This window comes from Camarhynchus parvulus, chromosome 3 (genome assembly GCF_901933205.1).
Source record: "Camarhynchus parvulus chromosome 3, STF_HiC, whole genome shotgun sequence".
NCBI lineage: Eukaryota > Metazoa > Chordata > Aves > Passeriformes > Thraupidae > Camarhynchus > Camarhynchus parvulus.
In genome coordinates this window covers 91,736,403-91,764,147 of record NC_044573.1, presented here as the reverse complement: position 1 = coordinate 91,764,147, position 27,745 = coordinate 91,736,403, and the positions used below count along the sequence as shown (strand labels likewise).

Here is a 27,745-nt window from a genome sequence, read left to right as displayed (position 1 = left end):
CTAAGGACTTCCCTTCTCATTGTCTACAGTTTCTGTTATAGCCCTCTCCCTTCCATCACCAAAAGCAGAGCATTGATTTAAATTTTCTAACAAAACTAAGTTCATGCTGCAGAGAACAGCCTCCTCTTCTGTGGGTGTAGCAAGCCTATCATAAAAGTGTAGGTGACATTTATATCAATGCAGGTCTTAACTCTTATTCTAGCTAGGAGAGAGAGTTTTGGCAATCAAGCTTGAATTTTCAAGTGTAGATATGCTTGGCTTCTTTTTGGTTTTAATTTAAAAAGGCAACTAGAGACTTCTTCCCAAAGAACAAATAGAACGACAGGTCAGGCAACAGTCATTTATTTATTGACTCAAACAAGCAAAAGGTATCCTCAGACATAATGGCTACCACTTGAGCAATACAAATCAATGCTACCGAAGAACAGGGAACATCTTTTCTTTCACCCCTCCCATCCCAGAAGTAACAATAGAAACACCAGGACCCCTAGAGAAAAGAGAAGGAGAAAAATCATAAAAGGTACTTAGAATGAGCTGCAGAGTTGAAACATGGACACTAAAAAAATCATTAGCTAATCCACCACATCACCACAATTACCTCAAAATCAGTTTTCATTGTTCCACTTCCACCAGGTACCAAATATATAGCACTGTTTAACAGCGATTTCAATGTATTAACAACTGTCCTCAGCTGAAGAACAGTAATTACTATTTATATTAAACTCAAGGCTACAGATAGAAAGAAAGGTTTCCATAGACTACAGTGCACATTAATGAAAAGAGAGTGGGGAGAAACAAAGCTACTTTTAAATTACTGTACGTCTCTATCAATCAAGCAATTTGTTCTGTACTGATAGCTCACTGAAGACACAATATCCTGTCAGAGTATGGCAACTCTACTCACCCTGTGTCAGTGTATCTGGTGAATGTATCTATGAAGAATTTATCTGTAAATCCCCTAAACTGTAGGCCACTGAAAATCCCAGTTTGCTGCTCCTGTGTGCGTGGTTTTCAATCAGACATCAGCAAAAAAAAGCAAACACACTGCATGCAAAACAACTGTTACTAAATAATTTAGTCTGCCTTGTAACAGTCAAAGATGTGAGTATGGCATTCCTCAGATTAAGAGAAAACATTAGGAGTCTTTAGTTTTGCGGGCAAGGAGACCTTTTATTTTAATCCATTAAAAGAACCCAAAATAGTCAGCAGGTGGCCACATCTATCCATGTTTCATTAAAATCACATAAAACCTAAGTACAAAAGCACCACTGATTATTGCTCTAGAAAAACTGCATGAAAAATTCCAATACACACAGTAAAAACATCACCATATGCACAAGACATAATTTCTTAAAGCAAGTGTATGGAATGCTGATCCAATTTCACACATACCTTGCAATATTAAGTTGATATTTATATTACTTGGCAACAATGGGAATTTCTAAAAGCACTGTTATGAGAAGGGAAATGTTCATATACAGTTTAATATGTCAACTATCATAGTCCTAAAAAAATTAGCATTTACAAAATACTTGATAAAAATATCTTTTAAAAGTTGTCCAAGAGGTACATAAAATCAACCCAAAATTTTCATGGTATTTCATTCATTCTTGTCACCTACAGATTCAGTTTTCTGAGCCTGTGGAGAAAAAAAGAAAGAAACTAAATTACTATAGTGAAATGCTATTAGGTACCTAAATACCCAAGCTATCCTTACTCCTTGGATTTCTTACTTGCAACAGCTCCAAACCTGTGTCCATAGGATATCTACACAACCGGAACACTTACAGTCACACACTTTTCTCAACTCATGGGTCCCAGCTTTTCAAAAGCAATACAAGCCTTACCTGTCAGCTTCCACGGTTCACACTGAAAAGCACCACACTACCACCTGTTCCTATCCACTGCACACATGCTGAATGCTCTACCGCACCCTTAACTTTCACTGTTTCAATCTGCCCTTTTACTGACAGTGTGCTGGGTGGGGCACCTCTGGATGTTGAAACACTAACAGTTGAGCGAGATGAGAATCTGCAATAACATTATGGGCAATAAAAAGAAACATTATGAACATGCTAACAATGTCTGAAAGGCTGAATAATTAAACAACACTGATTCAATCAGCAGGAGGTATGTGTGGAAAGTACCTCTTCAGCTTTATTTTCACCATTTTCAGATGGTGTAGTACCTTCCTTTGCAGCTTCTTGCTTTTCATCCTTCTTCCCTTTAGCACCTTTGCTGGCCTTTGTTCCAGGTTCCTTCTGACAGAAGATTAAAAACATGGCCATAGACCTTGTATGAGTAGCCAGAACCCTGCATCTTCATCAAAACAACTTTCACATGAACTAATCAGCAAGTCTTGGCAAGCTTCATGTGCTGGACTGAAACAGAAAACCATCTAAAGGCTACCTGAAAACTATAAACCCACATAAGTTACATAGAGACTCAACATTTCTAGAAAATGGTGGTGTCTGCTTCTTTAGTTTTTCTGCTAATTTTTTCAGGGATACAAAACCCTGCCAGATGACTTCGGTAGGGCTGTCCTATGAGGTATATACAGGATATCTGTGTGAACAAATGCAATTACAGTATATTGAAAGCTTACTCAGCCAAACACAAACACCACACTGTTTGTCTAACTACAGCACTACACTTTCAATTAATATAAAATATTAAATTAGATTTTAAAAATTAAGCTTTTTGCTGGCTGTCCTTTTGTTACTTTGATAACATCTGTGATGGTCATTCCATGTCAAGGAAAGAACCAGCCAACACACTAGGGAGGCAAACTGATAAAAGTCCATCTGCAGCAACACAAAGCAAAGAATTTATCAAAAGGAATTATTCTAACAGCCACAATTTCATTTTCAGATTTGCTCTTAATTTCTATGCTGAAGTCCAATATTTTTTATAAATCCTTTCTCTATGTACTTGTTTACATTTGTGATCTAAAGGTTAGCAGAAACATAAGTTAAGTATTTAAAGTCCAATGGGATAAAATTTAAATGGTATTGCATTTATTATTTTATGTTAGTACTTAAAGTAGTTCTGATAAACACTGGATATCTTCCATGCAATCATTTGCTCTAAATTCTCCACGTAAATGGCAATAATAGCTGTGAACAGGGATATTAATGTCTGCCTTCCTTCATTTACTACCCTTCCCCACTGATGCCCATACAGGAGTGGCACAGTGAGGAGATCAGTAATTCAGTAATCCCAGTTCCAGGGCAGCTGAATTACTCCTTCCACCCCTCAGCTTCAATGTTACATAGCAGCTTAATTTGGAAGCTTACAGTCGATATGAACACAGTTATAACTCTTCACCTACAAAAGAACAAACTAAGGAGTTGACTTAGCAAATTTGTAACATGCAAGCTTTTAACAATAAAAATTATCTGAAATCTGCACCATCTTTCATTGTTTACTAGCAGGTTCAGAGTATACACTTGCTGTTTTCTGTTGAGGAGACCAAGATTAATATACTCCTTAAAATATGATCCAGTTAGGGTTTGGAAAAAAAAGATAACTGTACTAAAAAGTTACTTACAGTAATATCATAAAGGATTTGAGTCACCCAAAATAAGCTTCAAATTGTATCTCACACAACTTAGACTGGGTCCATGACACTGAGCTCAACCCACACATATGTGAAGCTACAGAAGCTGTCACATTCCCTTCTTTATTAATACTCTTTTTAAGAGGGGAGAGCAGGATAGACTCAGCAAGATTTACTGGTAATTTTATATGATAAATCAAACAGTGTTTAAAGTCGGAGTTTTACTTTACATGTGGACTTTGTATCCTGGCACTTGCCCAACTGAGATGACAATAAAAGGACTTGAAAAATGGAAGTGTGAGGAGTGCTAGACGCAGTGTCCGGCATGGAAGCTTTTTTCCCCCAATAAAGCAATTGCTCTTATTCAACATTCCCCTTAGGCACAAATAAATCTACAGTTTCTGAAGTACATGATTTATATGCAAAAATCCTGAAAAGGTTTTCAAACACTAATAAGATTTTAATTTGACTGTAACTGGCCCAGAAAACCCAAACTATTCAATTTAAATATATTTAATTTCACCTTTAATTATAATTGTGCATTCTCAGCAGCAGCCAGGCTTCAAGAACAGATAAGAGTTTCTCAGTACAAAATGAAGTACTGCACCTCTAGACAAGGAAACAGAATGATACAGAGTAATCTCAAATGCTTTTGTAGAAATTGCTAGGTCTCAGGAAGAGTTTACTCAACCAAGCCTGTACTTTTCAGGAAAGGTGTAGTAAAGGTAAAAATTCTTCTAAAACTAGCAATTCACTACAAACTAACATGGTCTGCATATCAAACAGGCAAGACATTTTCTTTGGGCCAGTAATGAGGCCAGGAAGGGGTGGAACAGAAAGAAAAGAATGATCTAATTTGCGTTTTTCTTCCAGGGAGGGGGGGCAGGGAGCTGCAGAGAGGGCAGGGAAGCCCATGCCTCAAAAAAAAAAGCTGTGAATTGAACTGTTTGCAACATAAAGAAGGAGTATACTTGCTTACTATTGGCTAAAACGATGGTAACTAAAAAGAAGGAGTATTTACCTTTGCTGTTTTCCTTGGTTTGGGTTCAGGTTTTGGTGGAGCAGGTTTCTATAAAACATTTTTAGTTGCACAACATGTTAGACACATCACCAGAAGCCAGCCTCCTCCACACCCTGTGTCCCCCCCACCCTACACCTTCCCTTACTTCCTGCTCAATAGTATGCATCTAAAAAGGTCTGAAAAACCTTACTGCACAAATGCACCTCATCTCTGAACACACCTATTTGCATTAACTCACTCATCTAGAACTGAAAGCAACTTGGGGGTCACTCTACGAGTAAAATACTGAGATTAGTAGTAACTATTAAAAAATCCCCCATCAGCTATATTCTAACAGAGAAGAGGAAATAAAACCAAGTGCTAGCAGTGGCATCAAATGAAGTCCTTGAAACACAGCTCCTTCTCCTTTCCAGAGAAGTAGCTGCATTTCCACAACTAACATCAGCCTGCAAAATGAAATAAAGTCAATACTGCACCTAACAGACAGTTATGCACTGAAGTGGGGAAATATATCTTTTGTCAGAACAACCTGAAAACCTGAAACCAAGAAAACAAAGATAACTTCATTGATAGAGTTCTTAAATATCCCTTGCAAGAATAAAAATGGAATCAAGCAAAATGTAAAGAACTTGTTTGGTCTGAGAAACCATATGTGCTTAGAAAAGAATATACCAGGAGGTACTACACATACTTACAGCTGACAGTCTTGCTGATCGTCTTGTGGGCTACAGGGAAAAAAAAAAAAAGAACATTTTTACAGGCTTACAGGAAAAAATATCCAAAGCATCATAGTATCAGTCATTCCATAGGACAGCATAAAATATGCATCTATTAAAATATGTGTCTATTGCCAAACAGAGTTCACATCTCGCTCACCTTGGACACTCAAAATTTTAAAGGGACACGTGATGTGAAAGTTAGAAATAAAAGTTGTGCAGGAATTATACCATCTAAACTGATGCCCTCTTTGGGACTACCTAAAAACAGAAGTCAGACAAAATTAAGGGAGTAAAGAGCTGTTATATTTATTGTAGGCCTTCAGGTACATTTCGGGCAGATAAAGCCCTCCCAGGGGCTACACACAAAATGGATGACAGGCCAGGGGTTTTCATACTTTTATAGGTCTGGTCCATTTGCATACTGGGGGTTAATCTTCCAATTACAGCTTCAGGTAATGAAGTAATTTACTCCAAGTTTGCTCCTTCCCAACTCACTTTTGTTTACATCTCTCTGGGCCTGAGACAGCGAGGTGTCCTTGACTTCCAGGCCTAGAGAGGAATTGTTTTGTCTGACCAAAATTGGAAAGTAGTAGCTAACACCCTATATGCAGTTTAGGGTTATACACTAAAGAATTGCAGGATTGCAAATGTATGGAAAATATAAAAGCTAAAATTCTAAGGCACCAAAAGCTCCACAAAGTTTAATACCTCATACACACCCCTTTTACAACTACTTACACCCCTTTTACAACTACTTCTGAGTCTCTTCCTGGTCTGTGAAAAGTTCACAAATCCAGTAAGCTTGACTACCTGTGCAAAGGACTGAACCTTTTTCATACAGACTTAGCATGATGTTTTTAAAATCTAGCAGATGTTACTTGTAATAGTGGGCACAAATCCCATCTGATGAATAGCTGAATAAAGTTAACATCCTTCTCTAGAGGACATCAGAGTGCTAAAATTTCAAAACATGAAACTAAGTCCTTCCACTTCCTCAGTTCTCCACACACTTGCTCAGAGAGTCCAGGTGCACAAAGACAGCTGCAGGATGAGACAGAAAAATTATTTCTTCTATTTAAACACAAATCTCAAAAGGCAAGACTTGAGCCAGACATTCTGCTTCTCTCCAGCTTTCTTTATCACTTCAACATATTTTCCTTGTCAGATTTTATTTCATCCTGCTTTTTGTCATAAATTTATTACGGAAGTCTTAAAAATACTTGTTAGCTCGTTCAAAATATTTTTTTATTAATTAAAACAGATTCACCCAGTTACACAGCATGGTTAATAAATTGAGCTGAAGTCTGGTCTACTCATAAAATGAGAATTACACCTGTGACCAAAATAAAGGGACAACTAAACTGCAACAAATATCCAACATAACTCAGCTTGAAAAGAGAATGAAAAATACTTCTAATTACATATTAAGCACTTAAGCTGAGCTGAAAAAACATGGCTCGGCACATCCTGCAACAGGAAAAAGCCCTTGTTAATATCTGAAGAATGCTGTAATTTGTGTTCGTTGGAGCCATTCAAGAATTCTTAGTGGAAAGCAGTAGTGAATAGTTCAAATCTGCATCCAGCAAAATAGAAGTAAAAAAAATACCTAGACATTTTCAGCTATGAAATATTTATGCATCATTAACAGCAAAAAGGTAAACCTCTCTTCACTTGGCAATTTAACATATCAACCACCAGAGAAGCAGCCCACCATTATTTTACAACAGGATAAACAAAACATTTCAGTTGGTCAGGTAATCAAAGAACCCCTAACTCAAGAGATCATCTTTTACAAATCTGCTTTCTTAACAATTATTTCTATCCCTTTAACATTTAGGAACTGAAATGTTTTGCTAGCATCTACCTTTTAAAGGATAATATGTTGATTTAGATAAGTTATAATTCTCTCCCCTACCTCCTGACTTTCTTATGACTTGTTTGCCACAAGAAAGCCAGCAAAAACCATAAGGTCCTCAAAAATGCTTGACAGCTAAATAATTTTAATTTGGAGTTTGTATGTATTTTTGTGTTGTCTGATTATAAGGAGGGAACTAGAGCCAAGTCAGCAAAGGTCACATTTTCATTTGCTTTGGGAACCTCTGTCCCCTCCAAACAGCTGTACTAACCCAGGAATTAGCAGCTTGCCCAAGAGCCTGTTTGACACAAGCCCACTAGCAAACATCTATGGAAAGGGTCTATGAAAAGGAGCAGACAGAACAACTCTGTGCATGCTCCCACTGCACCAGCTTCTGGCAATCTGAAGTTGCCAGCTCTCCAATCTGGATATCATAATCACATCATGTGTTTAAATAGTCCCCAAGGGTTATTTTCTAGACAAATCTGTTTAATAATATAGGACTCATTTACACTTTCAGTTTCCATAACATCCCACGTCAATGAGTTCCATAAGGGGATTATGCACCATGTGGAAAACAAAAAGCAAAATCTTCATCCTCTGCTGTCTCTCCTTATAACTTCTTGCCTCTTACCTCCACTAGATTCCTCTTATTTACTGCTTTCATGAAGAGTAATTCCCTAACTGCCTTTCTTTGTGTTACTAATTATTTTATCACACCTCCATTATATAAAAGATGAATAATCCTAGAAAAACTGTGTTGTTTGGTTTTTCAGTTTGGGTTGTTTACCTTTTTGTTAAAGCTGCTGTACATCCTCTATTTGTCCCTGTATTTTTATGTAATTTTACTGTACTTGGTATCCTTTTAATTCTATCATGGCCTCTATCAGGAGAGCTTCATTTAGTATTCCCTTATCTGAGAGCACAAAAATTAATCTTGTGGTACACTGACGTTTACTCTCTCCTCTGGCATTTTTTCCTGTGTTCTAGTTGCTTTCTGTTTAGAACTACTGACATTTTCTAGTAACTATTCACTGTGATTTTACAATCTCTCCCCTGATTAACAGCTTAGTGACCACCACTGGGTCTTCCTCTCTCCGTGTATTAATTTGCATTTCTCCATACTGAATTTCTTCTGATATTTTATTGCTCAGTTATTTGTCAATGACATAACAGCCTTCTCAGCCTCTCTCACTTCTGACTACTCTGACAATTTTTGCAGACTTCAGCAAACTTTGTAAATTTTTTAGTACTTTTTCTCCTAGAGATCATTAACAAATATATTCAGCAGCAAAAGCCCCCCAAAAAATCCAATACTCCACTGATAATCTCCTCCTTTATGAAATTAAGTTTCACTCCTCCATTCTCTTCTCCTAAGTTTATATGTTAGGAATTCTTAGAAAGATCTTCAACACTAGCTAGTTTCTTTAAGATCCTGCTTGGGGAGCCTTATGAAAAAGTTCTCTTTACATGCAAGTAAACTATAGCACATGCCATTTGTTTACTTGCTATTTTCCTGATCAAATATGCTACAAGATTTACAAAGAGAGCAATTAAATATTGCCCCATTCTTCTCAAGGTCCTGGTTTACAAAAGAAGGGAACCTAAGAAAAAAATTCTCCTAATTCTTTACCTGTTTTTTAAAATTCACATTAAGGGCTATGACAAACAAACTAGCAAACTTTATTGTAGATACCAAGATATCACCGGCTGTCTTCTCTAACAGAATGTACTGTGTCCTTTAAACAAATCCAGTCAAAGAAAACACACAAATGTGTCAGCTTCTCCAGTTTAGAGTCTAGTATCTTAATTCAAGACACTCTCCCATCAGTCACTTAAGCTAAGAATAGTTTTGAAGCAGACTGGTTGAGGTGTGTGCATTAACCCTCTTCTGCCAACCCACTAAAGACAGAGCAACAGTTCCAGGCAGTAACATACTACACTACTACCACAAGATCCACCAGAGTTTGTCTATGAAAGCCCTAAAACTTTCTCAAATTTATTTGGTGTACTAATAAGTTGTATAAATCCTCAGTACACCAAGACAAAATCAAGCCAGACAGGGTAAAAATGTGGTTTACTGTCTTTATTCCCACTGAAAACAGCTCACCAGAAGTGCCAGAGAAATACATAATCTTCTGATACACATGACTGCAAATCTCCAATTATTAATTACATGCCAAAACAAATTAAATATATATATATACTTGCCTCTTGTTTAGTTACTTTTGCTGCATCCTTGCCTTCAGCACCCTCTGGAGACTGAAACAAAATATTAAATCAGTGTTTTTATGACAGACTTAAAAGCAGGCAGACAACAGCAAAACAAAGACTATGGTGAAGACTGACTGCTCTTTCATTTGCAACAACTTAAAGCAGCCTGACAAATCTGCATTTGTATGTACAAGCAGCATTGTACTCAAACCAGACTCCTTACCCAAACCAGCTGAGGACTGAGAACCAGGTACATACACATCATATCACTCACCATCCCTCAGACTCCCTACATCCCATTAACTAAAGCATCCTCAGGCTCCAGTGGAAGTTCCATCTCATCAGCTGTTGGTAGCACAACAGTAGGAACTAGAAATCTGAGGTTTGCTCTATGATGGCTTTTGACATCCCCAAGAAATTTAACACATTTTTTTCCCCAAACATGAATTTAACCTGTTATGTGATGCAGTGAGATGCACCAAAAAAATACAGCATGACTGAAATGAATGATTTCTTTACCTTCTTTACTCCTTTTTCCTCTCAGCCTCACTCAGCTGGAAGTTTTAAAAGTATCCTTACATCATATCACCTCCTTGTTCAGAAGAGCATATATCAGTAAAATACTGAGATATTGACAGAAAAGCTTGGGACAAACATGCATCTTCTCAAGAACAAAGTATCAGCTTGAATGCTGTAAAACTAATTTTGCATAGGTACTAGAGAAAGGTTGGTTAAATAAAGAAGGCAGGGCAGGTGAAAATCAAGCTTCTCTTTTGTTTACAACTCAAGATGCATAACTTCACATTTTGTAAACATTTGTGTTTCTAGGCAGGAGCAAGCAATTCCTGGATAAAGAGTGAGCAGCAGCAGTTAGAGCAGATCTACAAGAATGGCATATTTCAAAAAGGCATTTTACAGGCAGCAGAGAAGGCAATTTGGTTGTTGTTTCGTTTTACAATCAGTAAGGAAGCAGACTAGTTATCTTTTCCCTTTTCTTTCCATTTCAATCTTAATTCAAACTTCCTCACAGATTTTGACACAAGATGTCTGGGAGTTAGAGAGCTGTGGTTTGGAGCAGCCAAAATGACCGGCTCGTTTGCAGCAGTTGACCAGTGCCTTCTCCTGGCATTGGGCTCTAACATACTTAGAGAAAGACATCCCCCCACCAGGAATAAAACGTGCCTTTGTTACTGTGCACTCTCCCGACAGAAAGAAAGCATGCCACAAGAGCAGCTGCTTTAAAAAAAAAGCCGAGGAATGATCATGTAAGTAGCTTGAAAACAGCAGGAAGTTAAGCAGCATCGCACAGCGTAGAGCAACTCAGAATAGCAACAGGCAGGCATCCAAAATGGAGCCTGACTGCTCCCTATGCAACTGCAGCCTCACCAGTCACCTGCAGGATCGTTTCAGGTTTGCATTTCTAAAAGTCTTTCAGTTTGGTTACCAAGGAGTTACTACAGCTTGATGTTGTGACGCTGGGAGCATCAGAAGTCACAAAGAAAACAAAAACAAGCTATTCCATTATTCCTGTCAGAAACAAAGTCCTGCGTTCTACAACTTTGCTCTTCGACTCACAATACAGGATATGCTCTGGGTAGAGCTTTTCTGTTGTCTATGAGTTCATAAGAGGTTTCTCCCATATGAATTTTCTCAATTCTAACAAACTTGTGCTGCACCCTTTCCCCAAGAGGGAACTCAAATAGCATCCTTCCTGTCCTTGGCAGAACCTATTTACATGGAAATTCTCTGAGATTTTATAATCTTTTCCTAGCAGTGGTCAAGAGACTTTAGATTTACAGGGGTAGGGACAGAAAGATGGCATAATCCATTTCCTTTGGAAGCCAAGCCAAAAAACTCTTCATAAGCTAAACAAAGTTGACTGACACTCCACAATCAGGCTGATTTACCCTGCTTCACTTTTAGGAATCATAGAGCTTTGAGAGAGCTAAACTATCCCAAGATGGCACTGTGACATGCCAACAGCCTTGCAGGAATTGCACGAGGGCTAACTCTCTACCCGCAACACTGCACAGTTAACACACAGTAATTTACCCCATTCTCTTTAACACTTACAAAAGAGGATTCTCCCATATTTCTGTCAGACAGGGCAGTCTGATAGATGCCAATACTACTGCTAGAAAACAGATCAAAAAAACTGCTCATGAGGCTAACCAGAGGGGGAAAAATCATATTAAAATACTCTTAATGCAACCACAACCTCTGTATACTAACTACTGTGATATATTACATAACATACTTCAATTAAGTTAGATAATTAATGAGCCCAGCACTGGGCTCTCACAGCCCTCCCAAGTTAGAAAATCCAACAGCAATTCTGAAGGCCACATAACTTTTCTCCATGGAGAATAATAGTAATTTCAGAGGTGTGAACAAGCAGCAAGGGGTTCTGACAGGCTCTCATTTCCATTTCCTGCTCCCTCCTCTCTGCAAGTCCAGGCCTTTGGTGGCTGGGCTCATCCTCCCGGCCCTAGCTCCCCACTAGGCTGGCAGAGCTGCATGGGAGGCCATGTCACAGGTAAGGTAATTGATCCAGCTGAAAAATAGCCTGCTGCTTAAACAAATGCATAAATATTATAACATATAAACAAATTATAAATATATAGTCTTCCCTGCTCCAGCAGAATCATTTTACTGCACAGCTGCACAAACAATTCAGTCAGTACAACAGACAAGAATGCAGTGGCATGGGGCAGCTGCAGGCAGCCTGGGACTCCATCTATTCTGTGTATTGCAGCTGATAGACACACCAAAAAAACATACATGTCAGATATGGCTACAATGTATTTGTTAAAAGAGGAACAGAAACTTATTTTCCTCTCTATGAGTTCTGATGAGTCCCAGCTGATGTGGTTCTTCATACCGGTTTTTGCAATACTTTCTCCTTTCTCCTCTCCCCAGGGAAAAGAGAGATTTATACACAAATGGATTTAAGCCAAGCATAGTTCCCAAAGAACTTGGCATGCCACAAGCAGAGACTGCACTCCTATCTGGAGTCATAGGACTTTTATGTAGATACCACCAAAACCTTTTTCCCTTAACTCTTCCACAGGAACCCTTCCCCCATTTTTTGTCCTAGTGACAAACTACTGAAGAACCTCTGGTTTCAAAGCAACAAAATGTACTAAGTAACCCCTCCCCTTGGCACGTTTTTCCTCATGACCTAATGCAACGGCTCACCATATTTCACATGACACCTCAGCCACATTAAAATGCACCCCGGATACAGTGTTGTACATCCTAAACCAGGCAGGAGCAGGAATACCCACACTGCAAGTTTTGTGCTGCAAAATCCAAGGTGAATACAAGCCCTGAACCACTTGACAAGGGCAGCACCCCAGCCTCAGTAATTCTTCAGCTGTACTCCATCATATGTCTGTATTATATTTATAAAGCAGTCCCTATAGGCCTGCCGTCTGTGATATTGTATGGATGCCTACAGAGACAAAACATAAATAAAGCAAATAAGGACACAGACAACAGTGATTTTTTTTTTCGTCGTGGAGGTAGACACAAGGAAAGAAGATGACTGGCCATCTCTAAATATCTAAATATGTCTAAATATGCTTTTGACATTTGAATTACAAGCAAGTTTTAGGTTCAGATGACCACACATCGTGTCATACACCATTAGCACTAAATATTGGCAATAAGATTGCAACTTAAGCTGTAGCTAAGCTTTGCAAGATCTGTCACAGCTGCATAACTCTCAAACCTTAAGACTGCCTATCAGCAATTGGCTTTTATTTTTCCACTCGCTTTTACCCCAGCTATTTTTAAGACCAATCTAGAAAATTATTTTGAGTGGCTTGGAAAAAACAAAGGAATATTAATAGATGGTAGAGAATGCTAAAAAATCCCTGAAGGAATATTAACATTGAGTTTATTTGTATACACAGCTCTTTCACCAGCTGTGAAGTATACATAATAAGAACCAGTGTTTCCACACACCAAAGCAATACTGCAGTATCTGCAATGCCAACATCATTACAGAACTGTTAGGTTGAAAAGAGAAAACTAGACAACTGTTTTAAGTAAACATTTAATAGAAAATACAGGTCAATTTCCTGTTTTTACTGTTCTTAAGGCAAGGCTATTGGTACAGATGCACCACAAAACATACAGCTTCATTTTTTTAAACCAAACCCCTGAAATATAAACAGTATATAATGAGAGTAAAGTAATCCAAAGCAGTGAAGCCGATGATGTCTTTTGAGCAATCCAAAGATAGGCGTTTGAAATTGCAATGTCCAGCTTCTGGATGAATATTTTGTTTGCACTATTATGAATGGATTTATTATAAAGAAGTACATTAAAAAGCCTGAAAAATGAGAATACAAGTAGGTGAGAAGTAACTGTCAGTAGAAGGTCGGTATAAAATTAAATAGATGGTTCATTCTCTGAAGGATTTTATTACAAGCCGAAACTCAACACCTTGGCTCTGATGGGAGAGAAATTAGTCCTTTCATCCCTCCATGAAAACAAAACAAACAAAAAAGCAGATACAAATTTCATTCTAACTATCATATTAAGAAATCAGAAAGGCAGAAAGCCTTAACTGTCCTAGCACATGAGCATTCTGAATAGCATTTTTTCCCTTCTTTGCAAGCTGTTTGGTTCAGCCACATCTTGATACACTGCCTGCAAGGGGATTTGCCCATAGATTTCCTGGCTCACTCTTGCAGCTGCAATTTCCATGATGTAATGTTTTTGGTCATTCCTCCTACAATTTTTTTCACCAACTAAAATAAGGTGAAAGCTTGGAAAAAAAAAAAAAGCACGTTGCAAGAGGAGCAGATGTATCCATCTGAAGCCTTTTTCAGGGTTTATTGCACTCTTTCCCTAAAATTTTTCTACCCCTCATTTGTTTTTAACTATGCATTAGACTAAATTTAATGCCATGAATGGTTTCCCCATTCATGGCATTAAACACATGCTATACCTTCTTATTATTTATCCTCAGAGCAGCTCTGAATTTTGAGCTAGTTCATAAATGTAATTAAAATGTTATTTATTTCTTGGTTTAGATTAATGAAGACTACATGTTGACTAATTTAACACTAACCAACTCCTGCAATACCCTCCTAACTATTGTTTCCTCATTTAGCTCCTCCAGCATCTTATCATTAACCTTTGTTTACAACTAGTTCTTTGATCTGTTTTCAGTGGATAGAACAGTGCTCACTGCCAAGTCAATGTGAATTAGCTTTGCAAGTAAAATTAATTCCCCCTAATAAATGCTTTAAGAAATCAGGTAGTCTTCACACAACACAGCTTCATTTCTTTTTCCTACCAAAAGTCTGATCCTGGATGAGGAAAAAACTGTGCATGCTGCTACTCAAAAAAAAAAAAAAATTCTGCCAGAACCACAAGGGAAGTACAGCATAAAACTGTTTAGCGGCAGGCTGGATTTTTTAAATACTTATCCAAAATTATATCTGTCTTGCTCTCTTCCAAGAAATGAAGTTGGGCTTTCTTGTATAGCCATGTAAATAAGTCTTTCACAAAAACCCTCAAAACAAACAAAACCAACTACACAAACCCCCATGCTGCTTAAGTATTTATTCTTTAAGTATATAATATTTTAATATTTTTGTTAATAATTATTACAATATTATAAAATGTCATTTTTAGAATTTAAATCCCTCCACCTTATATCTATTAAGAGGAGAATACCTAATTTTCTAATTCTTTGGGGGAGAATGTCAAGATCATAAAGCTCCAAAAGGATGAATGGTACTTAAAGGTTTAAATTTAAAGACAAGCATTAATATCCCTTGTATTAGTATGCTAATTACATGTTAATTGGCAAAAATCAGGGGAAACACTTCCTGATCAAGGTATCAAGGTTTCCACTCCTGCTTAAAGATTCAACCCAAGCAGAGTGACTTGTTGACATGCAATGCATTTTCAAAGAATATACAAGAAAATAAGAATACAAAAAGCCTGGCCCTAAATAAAATCAGTAGGTGCAGAAAATGCATTTTAATAAATTCCTTAATTCTTAAGACAGGTGATTTCTGTGGGCTTTATGCGCTTCCAGACAAGATAGCAAATCAAATTAGGACTGGGATATTTCCAGATAACCAAAACCAGACAGAATAAGTGCTTTTCCAGAAGAGGAAATTCCTTCATTGTAGACTGAGGTTCTGCTATTCCCACTGAAAAGAGGGTCAAAGACTGACAAATATAAGTGAAAATGCATTGCATTTTTGCAAAATTCATTTTGAAAACACATTGCATATTCGATAGGCCATTTTTAAAAATCTCACAGCTGGCTTGGCTTTTATTTTTCCTTCCAAGTTTCTCTTCCCTGTAGTCAGTTTTTGAACATGACATCTACCTATGGCAAAGTGAAAACGTAAAAGCAGTTTTTAGAGGCTCAGACTTAAAAAAAAATATGGCATTGTAATTTAAAATTAGACACACAGTTCACTTTTCAGACAGTGAAGTAATCAGCTGCATTTTGAAAAATACAGATCAGCCATGGGAGCAGAGAGCATCGAGCATTTGAAATTGTTCAGCTACCCCTGAACACCAGATGTGAAAATTCAGCTAGGTAGTGAGTAGATTCTTGTCTCTATACTTGCTTAACCATTTTACTGCCACCATAAAATAAAAAAGGCAGATTAAAAAAAAAAGATGGATGAAATCCAGTCCCTAATATTACTTCTCTAACTTTCAAAGCTGATGACAGTTCTGCAAGTGAGATGAAGCTGCTGAACTCATCCAAGTCTACATATAGAGGCAATTTCTTAAACCTTCAAGATTATGTTCCAAAATCTGTATTTAAATAGAACTGATCAGATTTGCAAAGTAAAACTAGCACACAGTACTTCTGGAAAAAAATTATCTAAAAATAGAAATTACATTTAGATAATTACTTTCAATAACAACTGTTTCCCTAAAATAGCCACCTCTGACAAACAAAAATACTGTAAAGGACTGAAAAGAGGTGTTTAATTCCTCTTCTACCAGAGGACATTACAGTGACAAAAACCACAATAATCTAGAAAAAGGACCTTTTTGTTGTTGCTTCAGCTAACTGGTACTACAGAACATCAAACCTCTGAGATGATGATAGCAGGTACCAAAACCACAACTGGTACAAAGCCTTAGATACACCCATCTCTCACATCCCAGTAATAATTACAGCTGTGGTTAAAAGCAGTATTGCTCTACCACAACAGCCAGAATGAAGAGCTTCACAGGCAACCAAAATGCAGCTTCAAGAGAAGAATAAATTAAAATGTCTCCAAGTGGGCACAGGTGGGATAAGGAAGAAATGATGCAGAAGAGATAAAGGATGATTTCCTTCTACAAACAGACCACTGATACATCTCAACTCTGCTTGAGAGGAGCAAAACACTGCAGAGGTAAAAATGTCCTTAGATCTTCATTCGCAATAATAGAAGCTACTATTAATTCAGGTAGCATTAGGTCAATGGAGAAAGCTATGTGAGATGAGCAAACATACCAACAGTCCCAACAAAGCTGGCAGTGATGGGAGCATACACAATTCTTTTCTGCAGACAGATTCCAATGTTCTTAGGGAACATAGCATTTTTCATTTGCAGCTTTCACTGTTACCAAGAACACCCACTCTTTACTATTGGAAGACAGGAGCTGTATCTCCAAAAACTGGTAACTTCCAAAGACACCAATGGGGTAAAAACTCACAAAATAAAAACCAAGCCTGATGCCTCCTCCCTCTGGTGCTACAAGCGTACAATTTGAGTACTGAGTTGCTCTGATTATTCTAATGAATTAAAGAATGCTCCTCTAGAAACTCTGAGTTAGGGACAATCAAATCAAAGATGAATGCCTGGCTGCTGCTAAGAATTCTGCCCTTCCCCACCTAATCATTCGTGCCAATTCCAGCTTAACTCTTTGTGTCATGGTATGGAAAACTAGATCAGCAGTCAGGTCTGCCCAAAAACTACCTCAAACAAATATGATATCCCACAGGTTAAATCAAAATAAGGACAGGAATGGGCATCTGGATTTTCTGCTTCTGGCCTGTATATATCAGCTAGAAGTATCTGTTGAACTGCTGTTGAAACTGTGAAGACCCACGCTGCCAATTTTGCTGACAATAAAATTGGTATAAGACCATACCTCTTTCCTGCATGCAGCCAGCTGCTCACTGCCAGCCTACTGCTTTCTAATAGGTTACCACACATCCATTGTGCCACTGTGCACATCTCTAACTTGGATCAGTACAATGACCCAGAATTAAAAAAAAAAAATCCAAATAATGTTCCAACCTGTTCAGCAGACAAGCCTTAAGAGTCATGGCCTGAAAGGCCATTCCAGCATATTGAACTCATTTTGGCTACTGGACCATGGGATAAATCACAGTGCTAGCTTAGTGAAGGTAAAGAATGGGAAGTAGATGGTGGCCATGATGATCATACCAAGTGCTAACTTCCAAGAAAAATCTCTGGATTTGGTTTACTTACACTCTAGGCAAAAGACCATGTCACAATCCTGTCAAGCAAAATTCAACTTCATACAGCTTCTCTAAAGGAATGATACATCTTGGAACACACCATCCCTATACACAGCTACTGTTTGGGTATAAAACAGCAGAGAAAGTGAAGTTTTCCAAGCAGCACAGAAGAAAAGCAACCTTAAACTAAATAATGCATAGATATAGTCTACTTACACATATAACTACATTCCATTTACACACAGGGCTTTTTTATTTTTTAAACTTAACAATATTGATACTCCAGCACACAAAAGAACATTGCCCATATCTGAGTGTTGAACTATCATATACAGAAAGATTACATGCACCTAGTCAATTTTGAAGTTGATGACTTACAAAGAGTTGATGACTTACAAGATTGTACTACTATGCTTTACGTGCCCAAGAAGCACGGGAAATAATTTTTAATTGACAATTCAGTGAAAACTTTGGAATTTTTAGGTTGCCTATTAAGTCCAATGGTATTTTAGTGTAGTCTATAAAGAAAATTTATATACATTGCCATCAATTGCTAATAAATGAGTCAGATCTTTACAGACTGGTATAAAATTATCAGAAATGTTTTAGATCATTAAATCCTTGGTCAATGACCTTCTAATCTCCATAACTGAATAACAACAACAACAATAATAATAGCTAAAATTACATAATTAGCTCTAAGTTAAAAAGTCTCTAATATAAAACATCAAAAAATATTTGCTGCATGTATTTAATAGTCCTGTAAACTTCATTTACTGCAATGTGCCATAGCAGCATTGCTCAAGCATGTTTTTTCTTCAGTGCCATTGAACAATGCTACATTGCTTTGTATCCAAGCATTTCACGAGCAGATAAAAGTTTTTGATCTTTTCTGCTTAGTTTTTCTATGAAAGACGTAGATCCTTTGAGTCACTCTGGTCAACTGCTTTTGTTGGCCTTCTCGAAGTAGGCCAACTAGGCAGTTTTTAATTGCTTTTAAACACCTCAAGGTTTAAAATTCTGCAATAGTTACAAATCCAGTAAAATTTCTAAAATTGTTAGTGGCAAAACCTCCATCTCCCTTCTACTACAAGGCTCCTGCAATCTTTAAGATGCTCTGGCACATCTGTTTTGCTTGTCTTGCTTGAATTTAAAGTGCATCTCTGCATAGCAATCATTTTACCTGTCCCTGCAAGGCATGCTGAAGGTGGAAGTCCACCTGAGGACTCTGCTGACATATTAGACAGAAATTTGTCAAAGTCAGGGGCATGTCAGTGACAGATACAAAGAAGGGCATCTTCTGCTGCTTAGCCTGTTTTCCAGTAGTTACTGAATGGTCCAGGAGTGACCCACCAGAAAATGTGGAAAGAGAAACTACCTTTTTCAGAGCTCTGACTTTTGCTTTTAATTCTCATGGACCAGGAGAAAGAAGAAAGCAGCCAGCACAAAGGCAGAGTGAATCCAAGTTAAAGTCTGGAGAAAGAAGTGGACAGAATAGGAGTGGGGAGAGGGCAGCAGCCAAGACATCTGGATCTGGTACTGACTCCCTTTTCCTTTCTATTCTATAATCACCTATAGACTGAAATGAAATACAGAACTTCCCCCATTTCTATGTCTCACAGAGACTCCCTTGTGTTCTAGGATAAACTAAAGAGCGGCTTGGCTACAGAGAAAGAGCTTCCAGCCCCGGTGTTGAAACAATTTATTGGGAAGATGCAGGTTCCCACAACATCACTGGAGCTTCTTTCCTGTCAAACAGCTTCAAAATGAAGAGACCCTTTGAAAAAAATCCACTATGTTACATATAGTATATCACATTGATGCAGACTGAATCACAGCTGAAGTATCAGGACATGGAAAGGGATGTGAAATGGAGTTGCTCACAACTTGAGGATACTTTATATTGCTGCACCATGAACGTAAACTCAGCTGCTAATATGCTTTGCACAAACCTAGACTTCATTCCACAGACCAAAAAGCAACAGGAAGATCATTCAGAGATAAAGCAAAACAGAGCTGTCACCAGCAGGACCTCAGCTTCATTACTAAATTGTCTGATCACATACAAGTTGCTCCAACAAAATTTTAGAGAACTGGTTACTATTGCAAGTTCCTCAGTTACTATGTACACAGCACAAAGCAAGAAGATAAATTTGGCAAAGTAACAACAAATGTGCCACTCAAAAGTGCAGGAGATGCTTATTAGTGGGAATAAAATGCCAGGCCAGACATCTTAACCTGAGAATTCAAGATAAAGGGACCATTCCAACAACTAAGCAATTTATTTCTGTGCCTCATTTCCCCTATTGGTGGATAAATATGGTTGATACTCTCTTTGAATATTCATGACATTTCAGAAATAAAATCTTAAAACACATAGAAGAATTTCACAAAGAGAACTCAGTTTAGGTCCAGACAAAAAAGCATAAGAATTTAGCAGCTCTAGGTTAGTACCTGTAAGAACATGCATTTAACCCCAAACGTTAGAAAATACATTGATTAGATACCTGGCTGGCAAAATAATCAGTAAGGGTCTCACCAAAAAATCACGTGATCGTGTAACTAAATGCACTACGATAAGACAACAATGTGGTCCCTTCTGACTTCTGCTAAAGAAGCTGCATTACAAGCAAAATACTCAGCAGGCTTGTTTTTCAGCAGTAAATATAACCAAGTACCTTTGACTTTAAAAAAAGTGAATTTGCATACTGGAACAGGAACCTGTCCCAGATGGTCTCTACTGTATCTTCACAGCATCAACTGTACTGCAGAAACTACATTCCTGACTACAAGGAGCCAACAAATAACCAACTGAAATGGCTAATTAGACCACAATATTTTTTATTTTATTTAAAAAATAACAATATTCAAAGATGGCAAATGATAAAAAAATGAGATGACTTAGGTTGCACTTAGTCCTCATATCTGATCCAACTCCAAGTGTTTTCAAAACAAGTGAGATGCAGGTGATATTGCATAGATTCAGATATTCAGATTAAAGAACAAGTTGGGTCATTTTGGAGTGCAATCCCCACTAAATGACAGGCTCCCCATCCAATACTGGACAAGTCATTACCTAACCTATTACGTCCCTTATACATGATGCACATTCAGGAGAACTGTCATTCATCTTGATGTCTGCTTATGCACTTTCATGTGACCATACCACGATTCTCCTTGTCATCAGGTACAGAATGGCTCTTCATCCTTTTATGGATAACACTGAGATATTTTTATTGGGGCTGTTTCAAAGTCAAGGAGTTTGTCAATATGACCCAAGAGCTAATTCCACAAACACAAGCGAAGAGCAAAACACCCCAAGCCATTTCAAGGCATTCTTTCTAGCAATACCACAACAAGTATTCTGGTTTATCCCACACTGGCATACCATTCTTCTTAAGAGAGGCCAAGCTCACACCACAACATGTTATTACAACAGATGAAGGGTACAGAAATCTGACAGGAGCAGTCCAGAGTTCAATCCCTTTTTGCTTTATCACAGTATTTAACACCATCTCAACAGAGAGTATGTTCTTCCTTTTCTCTGTGACCCTCAAGCAATGAGTACTGATACCCTGATATCCTATGCCACAGCCCTCTAGAGAAGGGGAGACAGCTTACACTTTTTTGTTAATAATATTCATAATGAACATAGGGCCAGGGACTAAGCAAGTGACTTGAGTTTACACAGAGATGAGAAACATTAGAGATGAAAAGAAAAGCAAACAAAAAAGAACCAGCCAGCTTAGATAACTAAATACACAAAAATAGATACAGGTGGATTAAAGCCCTTTCTGCAATATTATTTCTTTACCTACCCTTGTAACAGTGAAAATTTCTCATTTTGACTTTTGATGTTTATTTCCTTACAAAATCTTCCCTGTTAGAAGCCTTAGCAATTTTAAGAGAAGAACTGACTATTAAGTTGTATGTGATGGTTTTGTCTCCATGTCAAAATTGGCTGGCGTAATTATTCAGTTACTGCTGCATCACCAACTTCTCACTCTGCGGATGTTATTCTGGAATAAAATTGACTATTGTAAAATACTACAATTACACCTTTCTTAAAAAGCAAAGCCATTATTCACACACTTTCCCTGGAACGAGTGCTTCCCAAAACCTACACTTTGTATATAATCTTTAAACGTAAACCTTTACCACTACAATGCTAACCAAAATAAAATTTACCATGCTGTCAAAACTCATCTCCATTGCTCTCATCCCATATACAATCTTTTTATTACTTATTTTAAATAATCTTCTAGAAATGAGAAATTTTCTTATGGACTTACTACTGAAAGGTAGTTTCCCTTAATAAACATTTCACAAGACCACAAAAACCTACAGGAGTATCTTTAACTCTACCTGCACTTAGGACAGCGTGAAACATCTGTAGTGCAAGAATGCAGAAGAGCAAAGTAAACAAGGTAGGAAGTTCACAAGGTTTCAAAAGTTGGGGGGTCCTGTGGACACAAGATAATTTTCTAGTTTCTCCTGGTGACAAGCAAGAGCACTAAAAGCACAGAAGCACGCGAGGGTGCAATGACAGAAGAGCAAATGGAAAAAAGGCCCATCATATACTGACTTCAAGCCCAGTTAGTCCAACCAACTCCACAGCTGTATCCATTTTGAGAACCAGAATGAGGCCCTCAACTACGAAATAAATAATTCAGTAGCATATTTGACAATTTGACATTTTGATACCTCCCATAAGGAATAAGCAAAGGACAAGCAAACACCAAGTTACCTGGAAGGCATCATCTACCTCTAACTTTATTAAAACAGATTTCAGCCCTTGCCCAGAAACGGTGTATTAGGAGGTCACAGGTGACATTTGGGAAAAACACAAATTGCCTTGCCTCGGTTGACCTAGTTAAAATTAAAGGACTGCAGCTATAATTTTTTTGTCATTGCATGTATTAGTGTCAAGTCTCTCGTTACACTCTGTTAGCGTCCAGGAAGGCAGGCGGCAAGTTCTCGACGAGGATCTCCGCAGCAGGGCCTCCCTGGGCCGCCACCCGCGGGGCCCAGCAGGGGCGGAGGGGGCCGGCCGCCACCCTCCGGGCTCAGCCGCCTTCTGCCAGCGCCGAGCGCTCCCGGCGGCCGCGCAGCCCCGGCTCCGCTTCCAGCGGGCACGGCAGGCACGGAAAAGCCCCCACGGCACCGAGCCCGGCCGCTCGAGGGCCGCCCAAGTTTCTCTCTCTGGGGGAAGGCGGTCTCACGGCCGGCTCCCTCCCGAGGAGCAGGCTGCCCGCCCCGAGGTGCCCGGAGAGCAGGACTCGGCCAGCGGCGGGTCCCCCTCAGCCCCGCACGGCTCCCCTGGCGCGGCGGGGGCCGCGGGCGCTCCCTCGGCAGGCGCCGCCCCCCGCCGCCGGGGGCCCTGCCCGGATGGGCGCCGGAGTTGGTACATACGGGTCTGCCGCGGGAGGCGAGGAGAAGGGTGTAGTTTGTTTTAAACATGGCTTGCCTCTCCCCTCCTCCCTTTTACTCGGAGCCATCGCTCCGGCGCGGCGGGAAGCGGCGGCGGCGGGATCCGACCGCCCCGGGTGGGGGCTGCCTCCTCCCCGCCGCGGCGCCGGAGTTTGCGAGCAGGAAACTCCTCCCGCGGGGGCCAGGGGCGAAGCCGCAGCTGCTGCAGCGCTTCTCCCCGGCGGCGGAGGGGGAGGAGGAGGAGGAAGGTGGGGGCTGGAGTTGTGATAGCGACTTCACCCCCCGGGGAGCGGGGCGACATCGCCCCGCGCGGCACCGGGAAAGTAAACAGGCGGCGGGGAGCGGCGGGGCGGGGTGTGAGGGGGCTTGCAACAGGCAGCAAAATGCCCGGGCTCGGCAGCCATCCGCGAAGCCCAGCACGGAGCAGCGGCAGGAGAGCGGCGGGCGGCCCCGGCCCCTGAGGCGCGTTTCACCCGCCGGCCGCCGCTCAGCCCCCCCGACCCCACCCGGGGAGGCAGGACCCGCCGCACAGCCGGGGCGCCTCACCTTTCTCTTCGGCATAATGTCCCTGCTCCGGGCCGCCAAAGTAAAGCGACCGAAAGAAGCTCCGGCAGAAGCGCGGGATCCGCCCGGCGGTGGCGGCGGCAGCGACACCGGCGTGGCTGGTGCCCGCAGCTGTGCCCGCGCCCGGTGCCCGCCGCGCCGCCCCGCCGCCCCCGGCGCCCCGGCAGCCCCCGCCGCCAGCGCCCGCCTCGCCGACGGGGCGGGCGGAGCGGCGCGGCCGCGGCTCCCGATTGGCTCCCCCGGCGGCGCCGCGCCCCCCGCCCCGGCGGCAGCGGCTAATCACGGGCCCGGGATGCTCCATCAGCCGTCGGGAAGGCGAACCAGGCGGAGGTCTGGGCGCGTCGGGCAAGTTGCGTGCGGTGAGCGGCGAACGGGGAACAGCATCCGCTCGTAAACCTCTGCAGTGGTCCTTGCAGAGGTGCATTATTTCAGCCTGTCTAAATTTACCTTCGTTTTCTTCTCTCGCTACGTTCCGGTTTCCCCTCCTTGACTGAAATCAGCCGTAGTCTTTCTCCATCGCTACTGTTCAGCCTTTTTCAACCCGGGGGTTTGTTTTGCCGTGTACATCCATTCGTGCTCCAGATACAAGCATGCTGTTGTATCAGGTCTCCTCATTACATTGCCCAGCTAAATTACTAGTAAGACAAACCAGTGCCACTGAGAAAAACACTCCATTACAAGGTGGGGTAATCAATTCTTTATCTGAAGTTCAAATGCCACCTACTTTTTTTTGAGTTTCAATGAGAAAAAGAAAAGTGATGGACTTGTTCACGTCTTGAAACTAAGAGATCCCTCTCAAGTACCTGCAGAAGAAGCAGAACGAAACCCAAAGATTTTCCAAGGGGTTGGCCACCTGCCTTTTAACCAAGAGCTGTGGTTAGGATGTGCATGGAGCATCATACAGCAGTCACAGACCTCATTTTCCCTCTTTACCTGGGGGCATTTGAACTCGTACCTCTTGTTCTCCCACAACGTTATTTTGACAACAAACTACTGTGTCTCTGGAGCAGGAGAGGTTAGATCCTAGTGTTGATATATATGGCTTCAAGAGCTTTGTTGAGCTTGAACAATTTGTACTAATTAAATAATTTGTACTAATAATTCACTGAGGCTGTAACTCAGCTGGGTTTGCTCCCAGTTACATGTGTAAACCACCAAATTAGGGAGTCACACCCACTTGTTTACATGCTATTCATGTATATTTAAATCGTTTGTACAAAGTGGTATAGTTCCACACAGAAAGACTGGAAATATGGCCTTTAACAGGTGATGCCTGTGTTAATCAGAAATTCGGGCCCACCTTAACATAGTATATTGCCTGGGTACTGAGTAACATAGGAAAGAAAGAGGTCAGAATTACTCTGTAACTTTACTTTCGCCTGTTTCTTTTCCCACCTGTTCTCCATTTTTCCCAGGTATCTTAAGTCATTAATGGATGATAGGAGCAACCCCCTGCAGCTTCACTGTGTACCATCCATTCAGAGGGAGAAAACAGAGCTAGCCCTCCATTAACACAGATGAAATGTCACCCACAGGAGAATTATGCACATGTGCAGTGATATATTCCTATGCCATCAAAAAAGTTTGGATTAGTCCAACGTCTCATTCCAAACCAAAATAACTTTGGAGGGGGGGGATTAGAATTTTTTGTTAGTTCTATTGCTACCTTCCTCATTTGATTATATGCCTTTTCCATTTTGTCTCCCTACTTTGAGCCTTGCAGGATAATTCAGGTTGAAAGGAATCTCAGGAGAATGTCAAGTAAAACCCTCTGTTGCAGAGGGTTTACTTTACCTTGCCCTCTAGAGCAGGCAGCTGAGGTCTTGGTCAAGTTCAGAATGTCTCTGCAAACACAGATTCCATCATCTTCCCAGGCGCCCTTTGCTGGTACTTTCCCTGCATATGCATAAGCTCAGTTCTAAAACTGTCCCCACCCCATTTCCACAGTCACTCCAGTTTCTTTAAATTTGCAGCTAGGAGACAGCAACAACAGTTCCATGAGAGCAGTAGGAGCCTGGTAACAGGCAGAGAGGAAGTCCAGTAGATTTGAAGAGGTAATTTCCCCTGGATTTATGCAAAGGGGAGAAGCAATCCTGTTGATAATTTATAGTTATCTACAACTAATGAACAGTAAGAAGGAAAAGCAAAATTTTAGCAGTGAGACAGCAAGAGAAAGCACTGGTAGAGCAAATAACTTATTTACAGATACCCTTTTTCCTCAATTGAACCAAATTCAGGTTCAATGGAAACATTGCACCTCAGGGTGAAATCATTCAGGAAAGTTGCTGACGGGTAAAAGAGTCCAGTTGGTCTCTTTCTTCATTCCCTCAATATTTTCTGTATCAATACTGATTTTTTCAGTTTGCTTTCTGCCACTGCAAGTCCTATCAGTTCTCTGGACAGTGGCAGGTTGTAGGTGAAATTCCCAAAACCTGAGAATAGCAGCAAGTTGTTTCTCTATTCTATGTATACTCATCCCTCTGTGTCTGTGTGACACTTTCTCTGTAACACAATTTATGTTCAGGCTGGCTGGCCTGCTGCTACAGCTTTCAGTTCAAAAGCACAGGAATTATCAGGTAGCTTTATCTTTCTGCAGCTGTTGTCTTTTTCCATCATACCTGACCTGCTGGTGTTGAAAGATGCCTCTTGTCTGAAAAGCTCTGTTACTAACAAGAGAAACCCTGATCTGTAGGATTTCAGAGGAAAAAGGCAAAAATTCTCCTTTCCAATATGTGGTGAAAACTTCTGTACCACAGATGTAGGCTCTGCTACAAAAGCCATGTTTTGACCATATTTTTGGTTGTCGTAGAAATTAGTTTATAGCTTAACTTCACAACTGTTTCTTTTTTTAAGTAATTAGGGGATGCAGTGTAACACACTATCATTTTTATAACACCATTTAAGGACACAGATCAAAGTAATGTAGCCCTACATCACATTTTGTGTCGAAGGTATGCTGGTTGCTCTACAGAGCCACCCTGAAATATAGCCTTGGAACCATCAAAAGGGACATTGTTGTCAATTCCTTGTAAATGAGTATGTGACTGTAGGCAAATAATCCCAAATTGTGATGATAAGGGGCTACAGAGATACAAACTAAGCAGTCTCAACACACTTCTTGTTCCACTCTTTCAAACATAGGCACTCTGAAGTCTGGTAACTATTTTATTATCATTATCAATGTCTGTTGCTGTATAGAAATTTCTGTTATTTCAGAATTGTTATTTGTAAGTAAAAATAATCTATGACATTTACCTTTGAAAATAGATCTGTCATGAAGTTCAATTGCTAGGAAGAAACTCACAGAAACCATTTAAAATAAATTTCAGAACAGCTTTATGTTTTATCTTCAAATAAGACAAATGTTCAAGCACTCCAAACTACTATAATGATGTTTTTCAAGCTATCAAGCTTTTGGAACATATCATAGTATTCAGCAAAGCTGCTCCTACCTCTGTTTCGGGGGCATGTCTACCACCTCAAAGCACTACAACCACACTTTAAACCTCTTGAACTTTCATTCAATAATCCTCTGCACAAATACTACAGGCAACAGCAAAAAACAGATATCACATATTAGGAAGGCAGTTAAATTTAGAAATCTAATATTTTTTTTATTTTTGCAATTAATTTCTCCTGATTATTAGCAGGAACAGAGCATCTGGTATACACAGTTCCCATACAAGTCAAGAGGAATTAGATCAATGAAGTTTGGAGTAGAAGTGGGCTAACACCATTTACACCATAGAAATTGGACTACTTTGGACACTTCCATACTATGATCAGCTGATGAGTTGTCAGCATTCAAGATCACAGACTCACACAACTTTTAGTGTCACAGAATGACTGAAGTGGGAAGGGACCTCTGCATATTGTCTAGTCCAACCCTCTGCTGAAAGCAGGGTCAGACACC

The 27,745-nt window shown here is 40.0% G+C and overlaps 1 protein-coding gene across 2 annotated transcripts; it reads right to left on the bottom strand.

Annotated features, from left to right (window-relative positions):
• Positions 1-326: 326 nt before the first annotated feature.
• On the bottom strand, positions 327-24,019 carry HMGN3 (high mobility group nucleosomal binding domain 3). 2 transcript variants are annotated; one of them, XM_030945377.1, is made up of 6 exons: positions 23,815-24,019; positions 9,366-9,416; positions 5,276-5,305; positions 4,581-4,628; positions 2,189-2,261; positions 327-1,639 (listed from the first exon to the last, which is right to left on the bottom strand). In XM_030945377.1, exons 1-6 carry the CDS (start codon positions 23,827-23,829, stop codon positions 1,626-1,628), a joined length of 231 nt encoding a protein of 76 aa, XP_030801237.1. In that variant the 5' UTR covers positions 23,830-24,019; the 3' UTR covers positions 327-1,625. The 2 variants fall into 2 exon arrangements, with proteins under 2 accessions (XP_030801237.1, XP_030801235.1); XM_030945375.1 differs by having other exon boundaries at positions 2,148-2,261; positions 23,815-23,997.
• Positions 24,020-27,745: the final 3,726 nt, after the last annotated feature.